The 26,149-nt window shown below is 43.4% G+C and overlaps 1 protein-coding gene across 1 annotated transcript in view; it reads left to right on the forward strand.

The window, feature by feature from the left end:
* The window catches only part of LOC142663931 (heparan-alpha-glucosaminide N-acetyltransferase-like), a 422,230-nt gene that overhangs the window by 221,407 nt on the left and 174,674 nt on the right, over nucleotides 1–26,149 (forward strand). Inside the window, exon 14 of the mRNA XM_075842774.1 lies at nucleotides 7,755–7,841. Within this exon, the coding sequence (XP_075698889.1) occupies nucleotides 7,755–7,841 (87 nt within the window). The remainder of the gene's footprint in view (nucleotides 1–7,754; nucleotides 7,842–26,149) is intronic.

A 26,149-nucleotide genomic window follows, 5' to 3' on the forward strand; every position in this document is an offset into this window, starting at 1 on the left:
CCTACACTGTGGAACCTAGTCGTTCTTTTGGATTGACGATTTAGCCGAATATCTTCTACTGTGGTTGCGCCAAATTTGAGTATCCGTTTTTCTATTTCTATCTCAGCATGACTAGACTGGACAAACCATTGCTCCAGACCGGTACCAAGGCTGCATTCCACCTTCTTCGTTAGCCCATTGGGCACATGTCATTGGATGTTGTACTCCCAGTACAACATAACCAGGTCAGCATATTCCGAATTCCAAACCTATTTTCCCTTGTATTGTTCAATGCACTATGTGCGCTTTGTGTCTTTTTTGTTGTGATAGAATATCGTGATTGTAACGTCTATGGCCGCGGACCGTCGTCCTGACTCACCTTCTGACGGCCGCGGCCATGGACGAGCGCTTGCCCGGCGGCATCTCCCTCCTGGGAGACGTCGGCACTCACTTCCTGGTCCGGACACTGTCTCCCGCAGGGCGTGCGCACCCGCGCGTGCACGGCCTTAAAGGGCCAGTACGCGCACAGTTGCAGAATACTGCAATTAGCTCAGAATGCTTCTGGACTATAAAAGGTACTCTGCTCTCTCGATCCTTGCCTGAGCGTTGTTGTGTTATCTTAAGTTTGTCCTTGCAAATGGTCTCCTAGTGTTTTCCAGTTCCCAGTGTTACCCGTTGCTGCTGCCTGTACCCTGTATCCTGTGCTACCGTGCTTCTGTGCCTTCAAGAGTTGGAGTGGTGTTGTGCCTTCTGCTGCATCTATTGTGTCGCACCCCGCCGGGTGTCTGTTTACTGTCGGAGCTTCATCTTAGCCTGAATCCACCGCTACTGTCTACATTGTCTCAGGTACCCTTTCTGAACTATAGACATTGCATTATACCTGTTTGGCCAGCTGCTATCCCGCTATGCGGTACGGCCCAGTGGGTCCACACCCCACGTCGTGACAGTGATATTCTATGATAGTCGTGATAGAACTATGATAGAATGGGGCTTGCTACCCAGAGTAATACACCCAAATTTCATTGACATGTTGCCATATTTCCCCTCTGTGCCCATGTGGCATGGAAATGGTATGTGTGTGACTGATTGTGGTGTTAGTCAGGATGCTTTAACGCCCATTTGTATTTCAGGTGGTGAGTCTTCACTTTGTGCTCGGACACTAGCAGCGACTCACCAGGGGGAGAGTGTAACACCTGCAGAGAAAGCATTGTGTATAGAGGATGCTGCAGTTAATGCCAAGCAGGGAATCACATCAACAGACATTAGCACTTCTTCTTCTAAATTGCAGTGCACTACATGTCCCAGCACGACTTGCTTTTGTATACACCTGCAGCCTAGGGGAGGAGCAGCAGAGGGGAGCACCGATTGGATGAGCAGGGGATTGGGGGACAGGGCTGAGCAGGGTGGAGAGACAGTGGCCATCTTGGGGAGAAACACATGGTCAGGAGATAGGGAGACTGTGAGTGCACTGCAGAGTGAAGAGAGTCTTGCACTGGGGCACACAGCACAGAAATCCACAGCAGAGAAAGTCCTGACAGCCCACCAGCTCAGAGTACGAGAGGAAGAAATTCTGCAGCAGCATCACCTCTGCAAAATAACCTGATTCCAGGGAGGTTCCCTGGTCTGCATTACAGGAGGATTTTGCCCCCCACTCCATTGGCGCAATTGTGGCCCCCCGCACAGATCAGTGTAAATCACAGTCGTATGCATCGGGACATAGAAAAGAATGGGTCCGCAATTTATCTGGGAAAGGTTGCGGCCACAAAAATACGGTCGTGTGCATAAGCCCTTAAGGATAGAGTTGACAATAACATTATATTAGGGGATTGCTGTTTATGTAGTTACCTGATACACTAAAATGATTTCACATCTGAGCTTTAGGAAATACAGCTAACTGTAGGAAATGGACTCTTAATGTTTATTACTCTTTTTTTTCTAAAGTCTTTGCATATGATAGTGAATAATTTATACAATCATTTCTATTAAGAGTTTAAAACCATTTTAATGACATTCAGTAAATAAAAGCAGTAATTGTAGTTTTTAGAGTAAGTCAATGAAAGAGTTGCATAAATCATGGGCTACTTTACTTACCTTTCCAACTGAACCTATTTCATGCTTAAATCCTTGTGGCAGCGGAATTAATGGCTTTGAAACATCCGGTTTAGTATGCTGTGTTGTCCAGTGTTGGTTGTCCAGCATTGTTATTTTCTCTAATTGCTTGTCTTAATGATTGTACATGGTCGGACTAAAAACAGAGGGAGAAAAATCTTTGTTTACCTCTATAAATGATTAATGGGCTGCTTTGAATTAGCGTTATCACTTGCTAGGATGATACTGTGAGATGCTTACTACCTCTGGATGAGATTTTATAAACATATCTTCTATATGTTGGGGGTAATACACGGGGATATTTGCGGTTATATACAGGGATGATGTGGTTATATACAGGAATGATGGGGGTTATATACAGGGATAATGGGGGTAATACACAGGGATGATAGGGGTTGTATACAGGGGTAATGAGGTAATACACAGGGATGATGGGTGTTATATACAGTTTGTATACAGGGATGATGGAGTTATATCATCCCTATGTATTACCCCATCATCCCTGTATATAACCCCCATTATCCCTGTATATTACCTCATCATCCATGTTTATAACCCCAACATCCCTGTATATAACCCCCATCATCCCTGTGTATTACCTCATCATCCCTGTTTATAACCCCAACATCCCTGTATATAACCCCCATCATCCCTGTTTATAACCCCAACATCCCTGTATATAACCCCATCATCCCTGTATATAACCACCATTATCCCTGTAAAAAAAAAAAAATCATCCCTGAATATACCCCATCATCCCTGTATATAACCCCCATCATCCCTGTATACAGATGTAGCCATCTTTATTGTTCGGAAACGTTTGTTCCTTTAAGATCGCAATGACTACTAGTCTAGCTTCTGGGCGGTTCTGATTTTACCTGTTGAGCCTATCCCACTTCCCTGTCTTTCTTCCTGTCAGGTAAGGGTGGAGTATTTATACCTAGCTTCCTCCCCTTTTTCTTTGCTTGTGAATTTTTCTGTCTGCATTGTTTTGATCACGCTACTGACCATACCCTGTACCTTTTGACTTCTTTGACTTCTTGGAAACTGACCTTGGTTTGTCTCTGGATTGTCCCTTGTTTGCTTATTTAGATTTTCAGCTCCTGGCTGGTTCTGACCTCTGCTATTCCTGACATCCACTTGCTTATTGATTTTGACTCTCTGTTTACCCTCGGGCTGTCTTGTTATCTGCTCTGGTATTGCCTGCATTGCACCTCTTATCCAACACTGAATGCTGTTAAAACAACCTGGGTTCTATGCAGCAAAAACCAACCTGTCTTGCGGTGGGCTCTGGCGAACACCATAGCCTTAGGGTATGTGCACACGAGAAGTGGCTTTTACGTCTGAAAAGACAGACTGTTTTCAGGAGAAAACAGCTGCCTCGTTTCAGACGTAAAAGCTCCTCCTCGCATTATGCGAGGCGTCTTTGACGCTCATAAATCTTGAGCTGCTCTTCATTGACTTCAATGAAGAACGGCTCAAATTACGTTGCAAAGAAGTGTCCTGCACTTCTTTGCCGAGGCAGTCATTTTACGCGTCGTCGTTTGACAGCTGTCACATGACGACGCGTAAATGACAGGTCGTCTGCACAGTACGTCGGCAAACCCATTTAAAAGAATGGGCAGATGTTTGCCGACGTATTGTAGCCCTATTTTCAGACGTAAAACGAGGCATAATACGCCTCGTTTACGTCTGAAAATCTGTCGTGTGAACCCAGCCTTAGACTCTGTTGATCAGAGTTGTGACGAATTTGAAGTTGAGGATTTATTTGCACGCTCACTCCCGACATTCTCCAACAGCCTTTGGGGAATCGCTCACCTAGCAATTCCATAAACTTCCACCCGGGGAATTGCTAAAGTAGTGATTCCATAACATTTATCTTGACTTCTAATGCATGAAATACACAGTGACAAGAAACTTTAACTTGACCTTTTAATGACTTTTGTTGTGTGATATCACGCTACAGTAAGTTATCAGAGTCAAGATAAACTTGGCTACATCTGTATAACCCCATCATCCCTGTCTATAACCCCCATCATCCCTGTGTATTATTCTCAACATCCTATACAGGGATGATGGGGGCTATATACAGGGATGATGGGGGTTATATACAGGAATGATGGCGGTTATATACAGGGATGATGGGGTACTACACATGAATGATGGGGCTTATACACAGGGATGTTAGGGTTATTCATTGGGACGTTGGGGTTATGCACAGGGAAGTTGGGGGTTATATACAGGGATGATGGCCTTATCATCCCTGTATTTATATAACCCCCACTATCCCTGTGTTTATGTAACCCCCGTAATCACTGTATATACCATCGGGACGGCGGTGGGCGGGAATTGAAGTGAATGGGGTGTGTATATTATGGCAGAAGCAGAACCTGAAAGGAGGAGGGGGCATGGACGATGAGAGAAGAGGAGGGGGTGTGTACGAAGAGAGATGAGCGGCCAGGCAGTGTGGGAACTCCGAGAGAGAAGTATTATGACTGCGGTCGCGGACGCTGCCGCTCACCTTCGGTGAACGCTCACGACCGCAAGTTCCCGGCCTTCTGCCAGCGTCTCCCCATCCTGGACTGTGTGATAAGGTAGTCGTCCAGGGCACTGGGCCAAAGATCTGGGGCTTTGGCCCGGAGACACAATTCTAGCGACCCCCCCTGGGCCAACCCCTTTAAGGACGCAGCTATTTTGGGCCTTGAGGAGGCAGCAGTTTTTTTTATTTTATCATCAACTCATTCTGAGGGCCATAACTTTTTTATGTTTCCATCGATGTAGCTTTATGAGAGCTTTTTTTTTTTGCGGGACACATTGTATTTTTCAGTAGCACTCTTTTGGGTGCATGTAGTATATTAATTAACTTTTATTAACTTTTTTTAGGAAGGAATTGAAAAACACAGCTATTCCAGCATTGTTTTTCGCGTTTTAAATTTACGCTGTTCACTATTCCGCGTAAATAATGTGTTACCTTTATATTATGGGTTGGTATGATTACGACGATACTACATATGTATAGGTTTTTTACGTTTTACTACATTTGCACAATAAAAACCCTTTTAAGCCAAAATAATTAGTTTTTGCATCGCTACATTCCAAGATTGTACTTAACCTTGCCCCGCTCCCGCGACGGACAGAGCACTACACTGCCTCTCGGGCGGGACGCATGCGCAGACCAGCGTGATGTGACGTGGCCTGCAGCCTATAGTATTCATTTGTATCTGCGTCCTGAGGACGCACATACAAGTGAATGTGGCTGTCGCTAGCACCGGAGTCCCCTCCGGTGCTAGCAACCCCACTGCATCCGCCCGTCGCCCGTGACCGTGCACAGGCTTTAAACTTTAGTGAGCGGGCAGACTGTGGAGGGTGCGCGGCCACGCAGCCGCGCACCTTATAGGAAACACTGCTCTCAAGGCATTTTTTAAGGGGTGTAGTGAGCATTTTGAAACCACAGTTTTTTATTTTATTAGAAATGAATGCTCAGTGGATGGTGCAAAGTGAAAATTGCAATTTTCAACAGATATGCCATTTTAGTGCACAATATGTTGTGCCCAGTTTGTGCCACTGAAGACAAATACCTCAAACTGTTAAGCGGGTTCTCCCGCGTATGGCAATGTCATGTATGTGGATGTAAACTGCTGTTTGGGCACGCTGTAGGGTTTAGAAGGGAGGGAGTGCCATTTGGCTTTTGGAGCGCAGATTTTGCTTAGTGGCAGTTGTTCTGTTTGGGTTTTGCTGGTAATTTAGTTTATGCTGTGGGGGCATATGTAATCTGTGCGGGGTACATCAGGGCATAATGAGAGGGTATATTAAAGCTGTAAATAAATAATACTCTGCAGATGTGTGGCCGGTGTCACACTGATAAATATAAAACGTATCCACTTTTGCATCGCCATATTCTGAGAGTAAGAACTTTGTTATTTTTTTCTCCATCGGAGCTGTGTGAGGGCTTATTTGTTGCAGAACAATCTGTAGTTTTCATTGGTACCATTTTTGGGGTACATGCAATTTTTTGATCACTTTCTATTTAATTTTTTGGCAAGCAAGGTGACCAAAAACCAGCAATTCTGATAATGTTTTTTATTCTTTTATTTTTTACGGCGTTCACGGTGCGCTATAAATGACATATTTACTTTATTCTGCGGGTCGATGCGATTACAGCACTACCATATCTATATAGGTTATTTATGCTTTGCAGCGTCTGCACAATAAAATCACTTTCGTTTCAAATAATTTATCTTTTGTGTCGCCATATTCTGAGAGCCATAACATATTTTTATTTTTCCGTCAAAAAAACTGTGGGAGGGCTTTTTTTTTTGCGGGACGGGCTGTAGTTTTTAATGGTCTAATTTTGGGGTACATGCAACTTTTAGATCACTTTTTTTATTCTGTTTTGGCTGGGGTAGTGACTAAAAAACAGCGATTCTGGAATTGTTTTTTTATATAATTTTTTTACGGTGTTCACTATGTGGGGAAAATAGCATGATATTTTTATAGTTTGGGTCGTTATGGACGTGGTGATACCACATATGCATACCTTTTTTAATGTTTTCCATTCTTTCCTATAATAAAATACTTATTATGGGAAAAAAGGTGGTTATTGTATTTTTAACGTGAAACTTTTATTTTGTAACTTTTTTACAACATTTTTATTAACTTTTTTTTGTCCCAATAGAGGACTTGAAGGCATGAAACCCTGATCGCTATTCTAGTACACTGCACTACCTACATAGTGCAGTGTATTAGACCTGTCAGCTATTCGATGACAGCAAGCCTATTAGGCTTCGCCCCCGGGCGGGGCTTAATAGACTTCCGTACTAGAAGGCCACTGTTAGGCCTCCAGTTGCCATTAGGATCCATCGGGTGCGATCTAACCACCTAGATGCAGCGATCACTTTTGATCGCTGCATCTAATGTGTTAATCGACCGGATCGGAGCCTAGCTCCGGTCCTGGCCGTTAGAGCGGGATGTCAGCTGTAATATACAGCCGACAGCCGGCGGTGATGCCGCTGGCTCAGCTTCTGAGCCAGCCCAATCACATACACGTTCTCAAGGAGCTGTGATTGGTCAGTCTGCTGTCGCTGACCAATCACAGCGATCGCCGGCAGGGGACTGCTGTGTTTGGTCCCCTGCCGTCTTACTGTGCTGATTAACTGTCATAATTAGTTGATGGCACAGTTCTGACACCTTGTCCTTTGTCAGGGTGAAAGTTTTTAGCCAGGACACACCGGTACGTCCCGGTGCCTTAAAGCATTGCAATGCATGATGTACCGGTGTGTCCTGGTGCGCTAAGGGGTAAATACAGATTATCTGCCTAACAACTACAGTCTTTTCAATGTGGTTTGTCCCTAGCAACGTTTGTCTCATATTACTCAGGCTTTCAGTCCAAGGCAGAATTGCTAAGAATTGCCGGCAGAGTAGAAATAAACAAACGTGGAGAGACTTTTCTCTATCTTTATTTTTTGTGAAAATAAATTTAGGAATAGAGTGTTTGAAAAGGTGCATAAGAATATGAGAGATATTGACGTTATTTTCTGTTGAATGGTGGTTGTATATATTGAAACTTGCCTGGTAAGGTTTTTATTTTAGCAGATGTAAGATAACTATTAATCTTGGCTAATTTTATAGACATTTGCAATATAGTATTGTGTTTTTGTTTTTTTCAGGAGCTGTATAAAACCACTCAACCATTTGATCCAGAAGGCGTACTTGGGACCATTAACTCTGTAGTGATGGCTTTTTTTGGACTGCAGGTAAAGATCTATTGAACTTTCTGGAGTATAAATTAGAGTATAGAAAGTATTAATATTAACCCAAAAACAGAAATGTAAAATCTCAATAGAATTACTTCTGATGTCTCACAAGTTTCAATAACTCGATGTCCAGAAATTGTATGAAAGTATACAAGTATATGTTTCAGCTGATAAGGGGCAGATTACTCATGAATCATGTATTCCTGATCACTAATTTTAGATAAAATAATAGAATACTTCACTGAGGAAAAGTAGTACACCAAGTTCAGTCTCCCAAACTATAGATGTATACAGGGCCGGCCTTAGGTTGGATAGCGCCCTGTGCGGGACTCTCTATTGCCGCCCTCCACAAACCAACAATTAACCACATATATAGACACGCACATACTGGTACATATATACTGTACATACATAAAGACATATTTAGATATATAGGAAAATATACATACACATAGGTAAATATATAGACATACAGACACACACACATATATATATATATATATATATATATATATATATACATACACACACACACACACACACACACACACACACACACACACACAGACACACACAGACACACATGGGCACATAAATACCCAGGGAGAAACATATACAAATACATAAAAGGCACATATATACAAGCACAAAGACACAATCACATACATACCATATATACCCACGCAGGCACAGTGCTGATAATGTAGTAGATGTTACCTGCAGTCCTATGTAACACCACAGATAACACACAGTGATAATTCTCGGAGTACATATAATGTAGTAGATATAACCTGCAGTCCTATGTAAGGCCATATTCACACGAGCATGTTTGGTCCGTGATATACAGTCCGTATGTCGGCCACATTTCCCAGGCCGAGCACAGTACAGGGAGCCAGGCTCCTAGCATCATAGTTCCTGCCTCTCTGCGGAACTACTGTCCCGTACTGAAAACATGATTACAGTACGGGACAGTTTTCCCGCAGCGAGGCAGGGACTCCTAGCGTCATAGATAACTATTATGCTAGGAGCCAGGCTCCCTGCAGTGTGTTCGGTCCAGGAAATACTGCCGACATATGGACCGTATATCACAGACCGAACACACTCATGTGAATCCAGCCTAACACCAAAGATAACACACAGTGATAACTCCCTGAGTACAGATAATGTAGTAGTGTTACCTGCAGTCCTATGTAACACCACAGATAACACACTCTGATAACTATACCCACACAGGCACTTATAAACACACACAGAGACAATAAATATATATATATATATATATATATATATATATATATATATATATATATATATATATATATATATATATATATATATAGAAAACTCACACTTATATTTATCAAATGAGTTGCAAAATTACTAGAAAATATAGTCAAGACATTGACAAGGTTAGAAATAATGATTTTTATTTGAAATAATAATTTTCTCCTTCAAACTTTGCTTTTGTCAAAGAATGCTCCATTTGCAGCAATTACAGCATTTCAGACCTTTGGCATTCTAGCAGTTAATTTGCTAAGGTAATCGGGAGAAATTTCACCCCATGCTTCCAGAAGGCCCTCCCACAAGTTGGATTGGCTTGATGGGCACTTCTTGCGTACCATACGGTCAAGCTAGACCCACAACAGCTCTAAGGGGTTGAGATCTGGTGACTGCGCTGGCCACTCCATTACAGATAGAATACCAGCTGCCTCCTTCTTCCCTAAATAGTTCTTGCATAATTTGGAGGTGTGCTTTGGGTCATTGTCCGGTTGTAGGATGAAATTGGCTCCAATCAAGCGCTGTCCACAGGGTATGGCATGGCGTTGCAAAATGGAGTGATAGCCTTCCTTATTCAAAATCCCTTTTACCTTGTACAAATCTCCCACTTTACCAGCACCAAAGCAATCCCAGACCATCACATTACCTCCACCATGCTTGACAGATGGCATCAGGCACTCTTCCAGCATCTTTTCAGTTGTTCTGCGTCTCACAAATGTTCTTCTGTGTGATCCAAACACCTCAAACTTTGATTCGTCTGTCCATAACACTTTTTTCCAATCTTCCTCTGTCCAATGTCTGTGTGCTTTTGCCCATATTAATCTTTTCCTTTTATTAGCCAGTCTCAGATATGGCTTTTTCTTTGTCACTCTGCCCTGAAGGCCAGCATCCCGGAGTCGCCTCTTCACTGTAGACGTTGACACTGGCGTTTTGCGGGTACTATTTAATGAAGCTGCCAGTTGAGGACCTGTGAGGCATCTATTTCTCAAACTAGAGACTCTAATGTACTTGTCTTGTTGCTCAGTTGTGCAGCGGGGCCTCCCACTTCTCTTTCTACTCTGGTTAGGGCCTGTTTGTGCTGTCCTCTGAAGGGAGTAGTACACACCGTTGTAGACAATTTCTAAGAACAAGAATAGACTGTCGTGTTTCACATGAAAGCTCTCTTTTTCTAGCCATTTTGAGAGTTTAATCGAACCCACAAATGTAATGCTCCAGATTCTTAACTAGCTCAAAGGAAGGTCAGTTTTATAGCTGCTCTAAATAGCAAAACTGTTTACAGCGGTGCTAACATAATTGCACAAGGGTTTTCAAGTGTTTTCTAATCATCCATTAGCCTTCTAACACAGTTAGCAAACACAATGTACCATTAGAACACTGGAGTGATGGTTGCTGGAAATGGGCCTCTATACACCTATGTAGATATTGCATTAAAAACCAGACGTTTGCAGCTAGAATAGTCATTTAGAACATTAACAATGTATAGAGTGTATTTCTGATTAATTTAATGTTATCTTCATTGAAAAAAACTGTGCTTTTCTTGCAAAAATAAGGAAATTTCTAAGTGACCCTAAACTTTTGAACGGTAGTGTATGTATATATATATATATATATATATATATATATATATATTTATATATGTAGACACAACTCCCAGCATTAGGCTTTATTCAGACGAACGTAAAATACGCGCGTGCAACGCGCGTGATTTTCACGTGCGTTGCCCATAGCTATATTTGTCAATGGGGCCGTGCAGACATGGCAGCGTTTTTTTGCGCAGCGTTGCTCCGTTGCCAAAAACTCACGACATGTCCGTTGATTCAGCGTTTTCAACGCATCACGCACCCATTGAAGTCAATGGGTGCGTGAAAACCACGCATGTCGCACGGAAGCACTTCCGTGCGAACTGCGTGTTTGCGCAACAGCTGTCAAAAGGATGAATGTAAACAGAAAAGCACCACATGCTTTTCTGTTTCCGAACATCCAAACGGAGTGTCTTTGCGATTAGCGAACCCCGACAACCGAAGCTAACTTCACCGGGTTCGGCCAAACTCGTTTTGGCCGAACCCGGCAAAAAAATTTCCGGTCCGCGACGTCGGGAGACATTCACTGTGCATGGTGCTGAAAGAGTTAAACTGTTTCAGCACCATGGACAGTGACTTGCGATCCCAAAATACATGAACCTGTAAAAAAAGCCAAAGTTCTAACTTACCGATTACTCCTGTCTCCTTCCTGCAGTCCGACCTCCCGGGATGACACTTCAGTTCAAGTGACAGCTCCAGCCAATCACAGGCCAAGCACAGGCTGCAGCCAATCACAGGCTGCAGCGGTCACTTGGACTGCTGCGTCATCCAGGGAGGTGGGACCCGATGTCAAGAGAGGCGCGTCACCAAGGACGCGTCACCAAGGCAACGGCCGGGAAGTTCTCGGTAAGTAGGAACTTTATCTTTTTTTTTACAGGTTTTTCGCTGTTGTGTTCGGCATTCACTGTCGAGGGTGCTGAAAGATTTAGCTCTTTCAGCACCTTGGACAGTGACGGGCGTCGACAAGCCTCATCTCTATGATGCCGGCTGCGCGAAAATCACGCAGCCGCGCATCAGACACGGGTAACACACGCAGCTGTCAAATGGTTTTTGCGCGCGCAAAACGCCGCGTTGTTTGCGCGCGCAAAAACGCAACACTCGTGTGAATCCAGCCTTATATGGTGGTTTAATGCAGTGAAACCTGAACTTTAGGTTTTGAGTACAGCCTGATGTAAAATCTGTAACTGGGTCCCTCAACTTTATATGGAATTTACAGTTCTGGTATTGTTTTATATGCAGAGTAGTGTACTAGTACTAGTACCCACACCTGCAATCCCTGCACCTCATATATTTTTTTCATGCACACAATGATATCCCAACACAGATATAATAATCCCAGCACAGATATAAAAATCCCAGCACAGATATAATAATACCAGCACAGATACAATAAACATAGCATCATAATACAATAATGATGCACTAAGTGTTGTCACAAAACAGGAATAACAAATAGTGATTTCACACTGTGGTGCCAAAATAAAAAAAGTTAGTGCGCAGTGTGATGTCACAATATGGGAATAATGTACACAGCGATGTCACAGAACAGGGATAATAAACACAGTAAGCGCAAATGGAAAGGCTAAGGACCACATTGATGTCACAGCACAGAGATGATAAATTAAGAACATTATAATTTAACCCCTTAGTGACCAGCCTATTTTAGACCCTAATGACCAAGCTATTTTATTCGTTTTTCTATAGTCGCATTCCAAGAGCTATAACTTTTTTATTTTCCCCTCGACTTAGCTGTATGAGGACTTGTTTTGTTGCAAGATTAGATGTACTTTTTAATGGCACTATTTTGGGGTACATATCATTTTTTTATTAACTTTTATTAACTTTTTTTTGTGGGGAATAGAAAAAAAACCTGAAATTCCACCATTGTTCTATGCGTTTTAAATTGACGCCGTTCACTATGCAGCGTAAATAACACATTACCTTTATTCTATGGGTCGGTACGATTACGATACCACATAGGTAGAGGTTTTTTATGTTTTACGACTTTTGCACAATTTAAACACTTTTAAACTAAAATTATTTGTTTTTGCATCGTCGCTTTCCAAGAGCCGTAATGTTTTTATTTTTCCGTCAATGTAGTGATTTTTTGGGCTTGTTTTTTGCGGGACGAGACATCGTTTTGAATGGTACTGTTTTGGGGTACATGGGATTTATTGATTAACTTTTATTATGACTTTCTGGGGGGGCAATGGAAAATTTTGACGGTGTTCAACAAGCGGTTTAAATCATATATTAACTTTATTGTTTGAGTCATTACAGTCACGGCGATAACATATTTGTACTTTTATTATTAATTTTTACACTATTACTAAATAAAGCCACTTTTTATGGCAAAAATGGTTTTATTTATTTTTTTACTTTAATTTTTATTAATAATTTTTATTTCACATTACTTACTTATTTTTTTAGTCCTACTAAACTCTGACAGGCGATCTATTAGGATGTGCCTCTGGCGCGTCCTAATAGGCATATGTCCAGGGCAGACTTTGATCGTGGGCGTTGGAGCAGGAGGGGCTGGCTGTCATCAGACAGCCAACCCCGGCCGGCACCAACCTGTACGGGACACCTTAGACTGGGCCGCCGTGAAAAGGCGGCGGCCTAGCCAAAGGCCCCTTAATGACCGCCGTGAAAATGCGTATTGTTGGTTACTAAGGGGTTAAGGATTATACATTGGTGTGAGAGCACAGGGATAGTAAATGAAGAATCATAATACAAAGATAATGCATCCCCATACAGTAGTCATTGTCAGAATACTTTTCAGTTACAGTTTTTTCAATCGGAGGTCAGAGGTGAAAATCGCTCAAAGAAAGAGCAGGCCGCTTTTTCTTAAGCCTCTTAATAAATGTTTTTCCAACTTCAGCTGTCCATGCCACACTTAAAGTGTAGCTCATAGTGATATGTCCGAAGTTTGGATTGGTGGGGGTCCGAGCACTGAAACCCCCACCAATCGCTAGAAGGAAGCAGCTGAAGGTCTCGTGTGAGCGATCAGCTGCTTCGTGTCTGTTCGGCTGTTTCCGGAAATAAATGTATAAGTGTACAGACTCAATAGAAAGTCTATGAGACCGTACTCCGATACCTCGGCTTTCCTTAGAGCGCCCTTCTGGAATGTGACAGAATCATCAGATTGTCAGTTGTGGCTTGCCTGGCATCTGAAGACATCTTTCATAGTGGTGTTATTTTATTATTTGCCTCTGCATACACTGTACGTTAATATTTTTAAAGGCGCTGTACTTTAGTAAATATGAAACTAATATGAAAACCTGTCAAGCCTGACTTAATTTGATAATTTTCTTCACATGGAGTGATGATGGTGCAATATGTGATAGATAAAACTTGTTTGTGAAAAGGGAGAGCCGCTCAGCTTGTGACCCCTCGCTTTCCATGTGTACTTTACTGTGCAGGTGCAACTTGTGTTTTTATTAGTTAGGTTATATTATTCTGGCTACAGCAAATATTCATTCTAAGGTAACCTGTTATGGCAGACCCAATCCACATGTCAACAACTGAGATTAACTTCAGCCATACAGCAATACCAGATGCTGAGGAGCATAACCAGGAACAACAGTTATTAGTTGAGATCATTTGTAGCAAGCGTGACTTTTACTTAAAATCTATTTCAAATAATACATATTATATTTTGCTGATTTGAGTTTACCAGTGTGCATACAGCATTTAGTTACAGATATAGCAGAGCAGGATTTATAATTTAACTGTTTGAGGCTGCATTGTGTGTATATTGTGAGTGATGATGCAGTGGGTTTACCTGCAGTTTAAATCAAAGCTTTAATAACACAATGAGTGGTCCCAAGTAACAAACTAAACTCTGCTGAATTTGCATCTTGTTTTAAGGTTTATACTGAACTCATACAGTACCTTCTCCAGGGCGAAGAAACTGTATGTATCTTCCATGCACTTGTACAACTTTATACAGTATATGTGTTCACGTTTGGAAAGTGGATAAAAAAATCGGCGGTGGTTATAAACGAAAATGGTCCAAACTCATACCTCCCAACTGCCCCAGATTCAACAGGACAGTCCCAGCCGGTGGTATGTCCCGCTGTCAACTGTATCTGTGCCCTCAGGACGTAGATATAGTTGAATACAATGCTGAAGCAGGGAACAGTCAGCTCCCTGCTTCAGCATTCACTGTCCGCTCATCGAGGACTCCCAGGATACAGCGCTACTTTAAGTGTTGAGCCCAGGGAAGCCCTTGACGTCACTAGCCATATATGGACAGTGATGTCGGGCTTTCATCTATGGAGTCCCTGGCCAGAGCAATGCAGGCTCTCTGGCCGGGGACTCCAGTCTTGGGAAAGCCCGTGACATCACTGTCCATATATGGAAAGTGACATCAGTGGCTCTTCCAGTAGCAGAATCCCCAGCCTGAGCGTTTCCAACTCTCTGGCCATGGATTTCGGCATCTCTAAGCCAACTCTCTGGCTGGGGATTACGCTTCCTCTAGGAATTGCTGTTTTGTGGCCACTTCATCTTCCACAAAAAATGAAATAAAAGTAATCAAAAAATCTCATGTACCCCAAAATGATACCAATAAAAACTACCGCTAAATCGACAGAAAAATTGAAAAGTTATAGCTCTCAGAATATGGCGACAAAACTCAAATTTTATTTTTAGCAATCAGTTTTTTTCTTGTAAAAGTAGTAAAAAAAAACAAAAACTATATAAATGTGGTATCGCTGTAATCGTATTGACCCACAGAATAAAGTTAACATGTCATTTTTACTGCATGGTGAATGCCGTTGTAACGTAGGGTTCATGGACCCACTGGCGGTATGGCAGCTGGCCAACAGGGCGCAGGTTAAAGTCTATAGTTCGTATAAGGTACCTGTGGCAGCTCGGACAGTAGCAAGGCAGGCTCGGCTGGGAATAGGCAGCAGGCAGACGTCAGGCGTGGTGAAGCAGGACAGGCGTGGTATACAGCACAGCACGACTTTGGCTCAGCACGGTACTCGACAGGGATAGCACGGGATACAGGTAATGGAACAGGAACACTGGAAAACACTAGGAGACCATCGCATAGACAAACTAGGGTACGACAACAACGCTGAGGCATAGAAGCAGGGGCCTGAACCCGTCTTATAGTCCAGGGCACTCATGGGATGATAGTTAATTAAAGTCCAGAGCGCGCGCTGCCCCTTCAAGAGCGAGCACGAGCATGCACACGCACCCTACAGGGATCCGGCTGAGGTGAGTGGAAGCGAACGCTGACGTCTCCTGAGCAGGAGACTGGGGCCAGCACTCGCCGACCCATGGCTGCAGCCGTCAGGGGGAGAGTGAACCTGATGGCCCGCAGCCATGGACATGACAGTATCCCCCCTCTTACGCCCCCTCTTCTTGGGGCCAGAGCGGGAGAGAAATTTCTTCAGAAGAGTAGGGGCACTGAGGTTCTCCTCTGGCTCCCAGGACCTCTCTTCAGGACCAAACCCCCTCCAATCCACCAAATAAAAAGTCTTTCCTCTCACTCTCTTGGTGTCCAGGATCTCCTTAACCCCGAAAGTGTCTGAAGGGCCACTGGAGGCAACCGCAGGGCTAGGAGTCTTGGTAAAGCGATTCAGAACCACTGGTTTCAAGAGAGAAACATGGAAGGAGTTGAGGATCTTGAGGGTAGGAGGCAGCCGAAGCTTGTAGGCGACAGGGTTGATCTGCTGCAGAATCTCGAAGGGGCTGAGGAACCTGGGAGCAAATTTGTACGACGGCACCCTCAGTCGAATATTCCTGGAGGACAGCCAGACCCTCGTGCCAGGAAGAAACTGAGGAGGTTCTCTTCTCCTTGTGTTCGCCTTCCGCTTCATGCGGTCGATCGCCAGCAGGATGGAAGATCGAGTCTGCTGCCAGATCTGCAGAAAGTCCCCAAAAGCCGCATCAGCCGCTGGTACCTCGGAGGTAACAGGGACTGGGAGAGGAATTCGTGGGTGTTGGCCATAGACAATAAAGAACGGTGTCTTCTGTGTGCACTCGCTGGTGTGATTATTGTAAGAGAACTCAGCCCACGGAAGCAACTGCACCCAGTCATCATGCTGCTTGGAAATGAAGAAGCATAGGTAGTTCTCCAAGATCTAATTGATCCTCTCGACCTGACCATTGGACTGAGAATGGTAGGCCGAGGAAAAGTCCAACTTTATACCTAGGAGTCCGCAGAGGGCTCTCCAGAACTTTGAGGTGAACTGAACCCCCGATCAGACACAATATGCTGCGGCAAGCCGTGCAGGCGGAAGATGTGTTGGATGAACAGCTTGGCCAGCTGAGGAGCAGAAGGAAGACCGGTCAGAGGAACGAAGTGGGCCAAAATCTATCCACCACCACCAGTAATAAAGTCCATAGCTACAGTATATGCTGCCAGCATTGGGCAGAGGCAATGGCTGGAGCAGGCCAGAAGGTCCATAATGTCTTTGGGCAGCGTGGGCCACCAGAAATGACGAGCAATCAGATCCCGGGTCTTACGGGTCCCCGCGTGACCTGCCAGTCTGGAGGAGTGTCCCCAGTGGAGGATTCCACGATCAGCCAGGTGCACAAAATTCCTCCCTGGAGGAATGTCCCCAACTTGCAGGGGATTGACAGAGACAATACAAGACGGATCAATAATGTTCTGTGGAATTTCCATGGTGTCTTCTGTCTCGAAATGCATCGGCCCTCACATTCTTGTCGGCCGGGCGATAATGGAGCTCAAACTGGAACTTGGTAAAGAACAGTGACCACCTGGCCTGACGAGGGTTCAGCAGTTGGGCCGTCTGAAGATAGGTGAAGTTCTTATAATCCGTAAAAATCAGGATGGGATGAGCTGCGCCCTCTAGTAGATGTCTCCACTCCTCCAGAGCCAATTTGATGGCCAGTAATTCCCAATCCCCAATAGAGTAGTTGCGTTCTGCAGAAGAGAAGAGCTTTGGAAAATATCCACATACCATTGACTTGCCCTTGGAGCCTCTCTGGAATAGGAATACACCAGCACCGTCAGAGGATGCGTCTACCTCCAACGGGAACTGTAGAGAGACATCTGGATGATGGAGAATAGAGGCTGACGTGAAGGCACTCTTCAGGCTATTGAATGCGGACTCTGCCTCAGGAGTCCACAACGTGGCGTTCATGCCCTTCTTAGTGAGGTTAGAGATAGGAGAAGTCAGTGAGGAGAAGTTTGGAATAAACTGTCAGTAAAAATTGGCGAATCTCAGAAAGTGCTGTATGGCCCTCAAGCCTTGAGGACGTGGCCATTCCAGGACAGACTTTACCTTTTCAGGATCCATCTCGAGACCTCCATTCGAGACGATGTAGCCCAGGAAGGGTAGAGCATCTCTTTCAAACACGCACTTCTCCAACTTGGCGTACAGACGTTTCTCCCTTAACCATAGCAAAACTTGACAGACGTCTCTGATGCGTCATAGGATCTGGAGAAAAAAATCAAGATATCATCAAGATAGACCAGAACGCAAACATAGAGGAGGTCACGGAAAATGTCATTAACAAACTCCTGGAAGACCGCGGGAGCATTACACAGGCCAAAGGGCATTACTAGATATTCATAGTGTCCATCACGGGTGTTAAATGCAGTCTTCCATTCGTCACCCTGGTGAATCCGGACTAGGTTGTAAGCCTCACGCAGGTCTAGTTTGGAAAAAAATCTTGGCACCACGTATACGATCAAACAGCTCTAAAATCAGTGGCAACGGATATTTATTTATCACCATGATCGGTAGTCAATACAAGGACGAAGGGAGCCATCCGTCTTTGACAAGTGGAATCAGCTCGATAGGGCAGTCATACAACCGTTGTGGAGGCAATGTCTCCGCCTCCCTCTTGCTGAAGACGAAGACGTCCGAAAATGCAGCAAAATGACCCGGCAATCCTGCCAATGACTGAGGCAGAGAAGGCTGAGCCGAACGAATCTGCACCAGGCATCGGCTTTGACACTCAGGGCCCCACTGGAGAACCTCTCCAGAATTCCAGTCCAGGACTGGGGCATGTAGTCGGAGCCAAGGCAGGCCCAGCAACACAGGGTTAACGGCTTTGGAAAGGACATAGAACGACCGAAGTTTGGAGTGAAGAGCCCCTACTTGGAGCCTCAGTGGCTTGGTCACAGCTATAACTGGATCTGGCAGAGGTAGTCCATTTACTGATGCAACTGTCAACGGCCTCTCCAGTGGGGTGGTGGGTAATTGAAGAAGATCCACCAGGTCTCTATGGATGAAATTAGTCACGGATCCAGAGTCCAGATACGCAGAGACCTGATGCGATCTCTCACCGGACACTATGGTTACTGGTATGGACAATTTAGACGGAAGTCCTTTCTTACCCAAGGTTGTCTCTCCTAGCAACCCTAGGCTTTGGGATTTTTGGGGACACAGGCGCACAAGATGGCCTCCGGGGCCATATAGACAGAGTCCCGAAGTGCGTATGCGCTGTCTCTCCTGGGTGGATAGCTTACACTGGTCCATCATCACAGACTCCTTTGGAGGATCGACATCTGATGACAGCAGGGGTTGCTGCAAAGTAGGGACCAGACTAGGAACGACTCCCGACGAACCTCTTGGAGGCGTTTTCGGATCTGCATATCAATCCGGGCGGACAGAAGAATGAGGTCATCCAGGGTAGATGGCAGATATTGAGTGGCAAGTTCGTCCTTAATTTTCGGAGACAGTCCATCTCAGAATGCAGCCACCAGGGCCTCATTGTTCCATTACAGTTCTCCCGCCAGGGTGCGGAAGTGGATGGAGTACTCGCTCACGGAGGTGTCTCAGTCCTATATGGCCTTCTTCTGTATTCCTATAATTATTGATGGAAGATCCACATGTGTGAAGCATATTAAAGTGCTTCATGTAATATGGCATTGACAGCCCTTCATTCTCTTTACTTAAAAGGTAGAGCAAAAATTTCCAACTACATTTCTTTTTTTTTTTTAGGAATCTAATGGGTAGTGGGACCGTTGTGCTTAGTGTTTCACAGTATTCCAATTCTGCCCTTGTATCTTCTTTTTAATTGTGTATAGGTCTCCTGGATTAAACCAGAGTTAGTGCAATTTTTATATCATGATGTCTGAAGTCTTTTTCTGTTTCTTCTTGCATTTGCAAGATATGATACCCTCCAGAATTTGTCTGGGCCATTGCATGACAGATCTCCGTGTTTCTGTGTGATCTATTGTTGTCACTGAGACAACCTGTTTGCCATTTCTGTGTCCCCCAGATGATGGATAGATATTGCCAGGGTTACATAGTTACATAGTTTGTACGGTTGAAAAAAAGACACATGTCCATCAAGTACAACCAAGGGATGGGAAAAGTGAAGGGAAAAATTTCTACACATAGGAGCTAATATTTTTTTTGTTCTAGGAAATTATCTAAGCCTTTTTTGCAGCCATCTACTGTCCCTGCTGTGACCAGCTCCTGCGGTGACTATTCCATAGATTCACAATTCTCACAGTAAAGAAGGCTTGTCACCTCTGCAGATTGAACCTTTTTTTCTCCAGACGGAGGGAGTACCCCCTTGCCTTTTGAGGGGGTTTTACATAGAACAGGATCTCACCATATTTTTTGTTTGTGCCATTCATATGTAAAGGATTTGCCAGACACAGCTTCTGTGTCGACGCCCGTGGGCAATCAGTCTGCACCTGCTCCTATGTCTGTGAGACTGACTCCATTTTCCACCACTCAGGATGGAAGGCTTAGGCGTGGGAGAGCCTATCACAGCCTGGCCAGACGGAGCTAGCTCCCGCCCACTGTCTATTTATACCTGCCTTTCCTGTTCCTCCTTTGCCTGTGATTCTTCTATGCTTGTTTCCTGGCTTGCTGCTGCTGCTTGTACTACTCATCATCTGCTTGTTATTGACCTTGGCATTCTGACCACTCTCCTTCTCAGCGTTTGGTACCTCGTTCTCTCCTGGTTTGACTCGGCTCGTTCACTACTCTTGTTGCTCATGGTGTCTCCGTGGGCAGCTGCCCCGTTTCCCTAGCTTCTGTGTACCCTTGTCTGTTTGTCTGTCTTGCACTTACTGAGCGTAGGGACCGTCGCCCAGTTGTACCCCGTCGCTTAGGACGGGTCGTTGCAAGTGGCAGGGACTGAGTGGCGGGTAGATTAGGGCTCACCTGTCTGTCGCCCTACCCTGTCATTACATCATATATTTAAGTTAATCATGTCCCCCCCTTAGTCATCTCTTATCAAGGCTAAATAGGTCTAATTCTTTTAATCTTTCCTTATAACTTAGATTCTCCATCCCCCTTATTAGCTTAGTTGCTCTTCTTTGTATTTTTTCTAACTCCAGGGCATCCTTTCTATGAACTGAAGCCCAGAACAGAACTGCATATTCTAGATGAGGCCTCACTAATGCTTTGTAAAGTGGTAATATTATATCCCTGTCCCGCGAGTCCATGCCTCTTTTAATATACGACAATACCTTGCTGCCCTTTGAAGCAGCTCATTGACATTGAATGCTGTTATTTAGTTTATGATCTACAAGTACACCCAGATCTTTCTCAACAAGTGGCTCCCCCAGTGTAGCTCCCCTAGGACATATGATGAATGCAGGTTGTTTGTACCGAGGTGCATAACTTTCCATTTATCTACATTAAACTTAATTTGCCAAGTGGAAGCCCAAACACTTAGTTTGTTTAAATCCGCTTTCAATTTACGAACATCTTCCATAGACTGAACATTACTACATAGCTTGGTGTCATCTGCAAATATGGAAATAGTGCTATTAATCCCATCCTCCATATCATTAATAAATAAGTTGAATAATAGTGGTACCAGCACTGAACCCTGGGGTACACCACTTATAACCGGGGACCATTCAGAGTAGGAATCATTGACCAAAAGAAAGTGTTTTTTCTTTCTTTTTTGTTAAGGAAGAAAATGACAAAACAAAACAATTCAGAAGTCTATATTTATTCCTATAGGATGTTTGCAGGCTTAAGCCTCATGCACACAGATATGCCCGTAATCACTGCCAGTAGACAGCATCCGCATTTTCAGCCTTTTCTCCCATACAAGGTATGGGAGCACGGTCTGTAAAAAGCAAAAGATAAGACATGTCCAAACTTTTGCGGCGGCTTTCTACTGTCCGCACACCTTCCCATCAATAAACGGGAAGGTGTTCGTGGACAATAGAAGTGAATGGGTTCTGTAATTGCAGACTGTAATGGGGCCTTAATCTTTTAAACTGATGATTCTTGTCAGGAACGTGCATGGAAGAGACACAAGTATTATGCTGGGGTTTAACGTAAAGATAGATATTTCTGTGTGTCTCTGGAACTGTTTTCTGTCTTGTTTTATTAGTGTCTACTTTGTAGGTGTGCTGTATACTATTTCCTCCATTATATATATTTTTTCCTGAATTTGTTCTATTTATTGCCCTATTTAGATGCGTTTGCTATTTGCAATATTACAGGGGTTTTCTCTGTTTTTTCTTGGAAGTCAAATGGTCATCCATTGGCTAAAATAGGCCAACAATACATCCACTGAAAAAAGCCCAGCGAAGTCACTTTGATCTAGTTATCAGCGAAGGTCACAACACTCGGACATTGATGGCATACCCTAGCAAAGTGCCATCCCTCTCTGTACTGAGAAAAACCCCTTTAATCTTTCAGACCTTAATATTAAACATATTGGTTATAAATCTATTATTTTATTAGAACCCTACACCTAATCTATGGGAGTGTCTATATGCTGCTTCCCTCATAGGAGCTGTAAAAACAAAACGGTAGGACATTTTATTTTTAGCCTTGGGCTAATAAAAAACAAATTGATAGCCTTAAACACCTATACACTAGATAGGTGATAAATGGTAGATCGGTGAGATTTTGGCTACTAGGATCCAGACTGTTTGAAGTAACCCCCTAGCTCCCCTTTCATGATCACACTAAAGAGCAGTTTGAATGGATCTGGTTTCGAGTGGGTGCGCTGCTTCTCCATTTAAACTCTTTGGGGGTTACAGTAAAAGCAGAGCAAAGTGCAATAAGATGTAGATAGAGTGAGGTAAGCATGTATGAAAAAGGGGGGGGGGTGTAATAACTGTTGGTCATATCATTATTCAGTCATATCTTATTAAATTGCTATAGCCAGTTTCAATACTTACCTGAACCGGCAATGTTCTTGCTTTGCCTGCTCGGTGCAGATCCGCATATCAGGGCTTCCTGTCTCTTGTTTGACATATGGATGACACGAAACAAAATGTTGCTGTCTGTTTCCTTGTGTTTGCATCCAAGGTTAATGACTCAGATATTCCAAAATCTTCCATGCGCAGTCAACAAAAATTTAATTCAGTAAGTCAAGATCTAATCTTGGACACAAGAAGTCATGTACCACATGAGCGGCATGACTGGACTGATCATACCTCATTCTTTTCAGTCTTTCCATCTTTTCATCCTAGGAAAATAAAGCCACACTTTTTGTAGCAGTAGCCACTAATAGCTAAATCAACAATACTGGGACTACTAGGGACTTTTTTTTAATGTTTTTTTTTTCTTATAAGGGCTAAAATTCTAAATAACTTGTTTGGGCAAATCAAATCAAAGCATTATATAAATCGGAATTTATTTGTTAGCTAAATTTGCAGAAGATAATGTCCGTGGGCAAAAACTGCTGCTAGGTTCTCACACCAGTAAAAAATAATAGGAGATTACTACACAGGACATCACAATGTACCCTCATCAGCCGGTTTAGCACAAGCCTGATTATTTATAAAGTGGATGTTCAAAGAAAGTAAACTGAAGAATAGCTTCTCAAAAACTCCGACCGTGCTTAAATTTGTAAGCAACCCCTTCAAAAAGTAGCATTACTGACAGTTGTAGTGCAGTTACTGCAGCAGGGCCGGCCTTAGGATAGATGGCGCCCTGTGTGAAATGATCTTTCGGCGCCCCACCCCACCATTAAAAATAATGCCACATAGAAAAATTATAATGCCCTTTTAGTGCCCCCATACAGTATAATAATAATATTTAATAATATAATATATTACAACCCCTTCAAGGACACAGTATTTTTACTCTAATTGTGCCCACAGTATTATGCCACCTGTAGTACCCCTACACAGTATAATGTCCACTTAGTGGCCCCCACACAGTATAGTGCCCCCTGTAGATTTTGGCTTAAAGCCTCCCTGTAGACAGTGCCATAATCCCCCACCTCCTCCTTGTAGATCGTGCCATACAGCTCCCCCCCACCTCCCCCTTGTAGACAGTGCCATACATTCCCCTCAAACAAAAACACAAAAACAAAAATTGTACTCACCTAGGCCCCATTCCTATGACGAACTGAGCTGCTCCACGATATAATCTTGTAGCCTGGTACAGAGTTTCCCAACCTTTTCGGACTCGATACAGTACTGGAAAATTAAAATTGCCTCACGGCACCCCTACCAAAAATTGTTTCGAGAAAGACAGAAAACAGCTAAAAAAAAAAGCACTACACTCGTAGCATTTTTTGTAAGGAAGGGACAGCGTTGTTTGACCCTTTTTTTGTGTTTTTTCTTAAGCCGTTGAAGCTGATGCAAAAGATGCAGGCAAAAAAGCACCAAACGAGCGCTGAAGGTATTTTCTTCCTCCTATTAATTTCAATTGGAGGTCAGAGGCGGAAACCACTTGAAGACCATCAGCCCCCCACTCGCAGTAAAATGACCATCAGCCCCCAACTCACAGTAAAATGACGATCAGCCCCCAACTCACAGTAAAATGACCATCAGCACGCCACTCACAGTGAACTGACCATCACCCGCCACTAATAGTAAAATGACCATCTGCCCCCCACTCACAGTAGAATAAGGAGAAAAAAGCCACGGCGCCACTAGGTGTGGATCAAGGAAATTGGAGGTGAGATAGGGAAGGGGATATATATTCTCACCGTGAGGTTGGAGGAGTTCAGCACTGGATTCCACGGGGTAGCTGCTGCCAGATCCGGGCCGGTCACCAGGGTGACCGCTTGGGTACGAGAGAATGCAAATAAAACAAGCGGATCTATATCGGCGCTGCTGATTGATGTGGACGAGATAAATGCCCGAAGTCAAGTTTTAAGTTTGAATAAACTCTTTTATTCGCAACGCGTTTCAGCGCCGAACTGGCGCTTTCATCAGGCATAGGGATACAGAAAGCAAGACACAAGTTTATATAGGGCCAGTTCAGATTAAACAATTAGGTAAAAAACCGCGAAAACATATCGGAGGGTCAAAGTTCACCTTGAGCGATCCGATATACTTTAAATAAACGAAAGTTTTAATACATAAGTAAAAGGGTATAATTAATAAGGGACTATACGTCCTATCGGGAGATGATAATGGAACGTAGTAAACTAAAACTAAGTGCAGTGTATAAAAGACAGTTTGTCATTCAAAAGTTTAAAACAATAGTTAAGAGTGAGTGAAAACATGATTTTATTGATGCATTCGTGAATGAAGGATATGTCTGGGGAGTAGTATAGTATGTCAGTTGAAATGTTTACATGTTGCCACGGAGACCAGATGTGTTACGGAAGCCGAGGTGCTCCATACCGGATGGAACGCATGGTGAACCGCATAGGGTGGAACGCATGGTGAACCGCATTACGTCAAGGGTCGTGGATTTGCTCGGACAGGAACGGGACCTGAGAACGACTGTTCCAAAAAAGAAAGGAGAAAAGAAGTATAGAAGTATGGGGATCGAAGGAAGGGTGAGTGAGGATAGAATATTAGATGTAAACTAGGGCCATGATATGGCCCATATGCTAATTTGTCACCTGTCGGCGTTTACTTATATAGAACGCTGGGCAGTTTTTATAGAATAAGGACAGTAGTGCGGTAGTCTATGCCAATATTCAAAGAACAAAAATATGGCACATTAAGTTTTTTATTTATTTGAAAAAGAATAAATAAACAAACAAACGCGAATATGCGATGGGTGATACAAAATAAAGAGTAATAATAATAATACACGGAAAACTGTTTGGAGATGAGGTGTGACGGGGTACTGCAACTAATTTATTTAATTAATTTAAGGAGGGTATATGATTTCATAAGGTGTTTCAATGATGATTTATTAAGCAACTAGTGAATTAATTAGTCCAAAGAGGACTCTGCGATGTCGTTTAAACCAAGAGGATGAAGTGTGTTCATTTTAAAGATCCAGTAGTTTTCCCTTTGTTTCAGCTTGCTAAATCTGTTTGGGACATCAATGTTAATGTGTTCTATTGGTGTGATTTTGATTTTGTTAAATTGGCAGTCATGTTTTTGGAGAAAATGTCGGGAAATGCTGTGTTTAAGGTAACCAGTGTTTACATTAAACCGATGGTTGTTAACCCTGGTTCTTAGACATTGGGTTGTTCTTCCAATATACTGCAATTGGCACGGGCACTCTAATAGATAAATGATGTATGAGCTGCCACAGTTAAGGAAAGTTTGTATAGTGAAGGATTCTTTGGTAACTGTGGAAGTGTAGTTATATTTTTTATGGCTGATGGAAT

This window comes from Rhinoderma darwinii, chromosome 11, assembly GCF_050947455.1.
Source record: "Rhinoderma darwinii isolate aRhiDar2 chromosome 11, aRhiDar2.hap1, whole genome shotgun sequence".
NCBI lineage: Eukaryota > Metazoa > Chordata > Amphibia > Anura > Rhinodermatidae > Rhinoderma > Rhinoderma darwinii.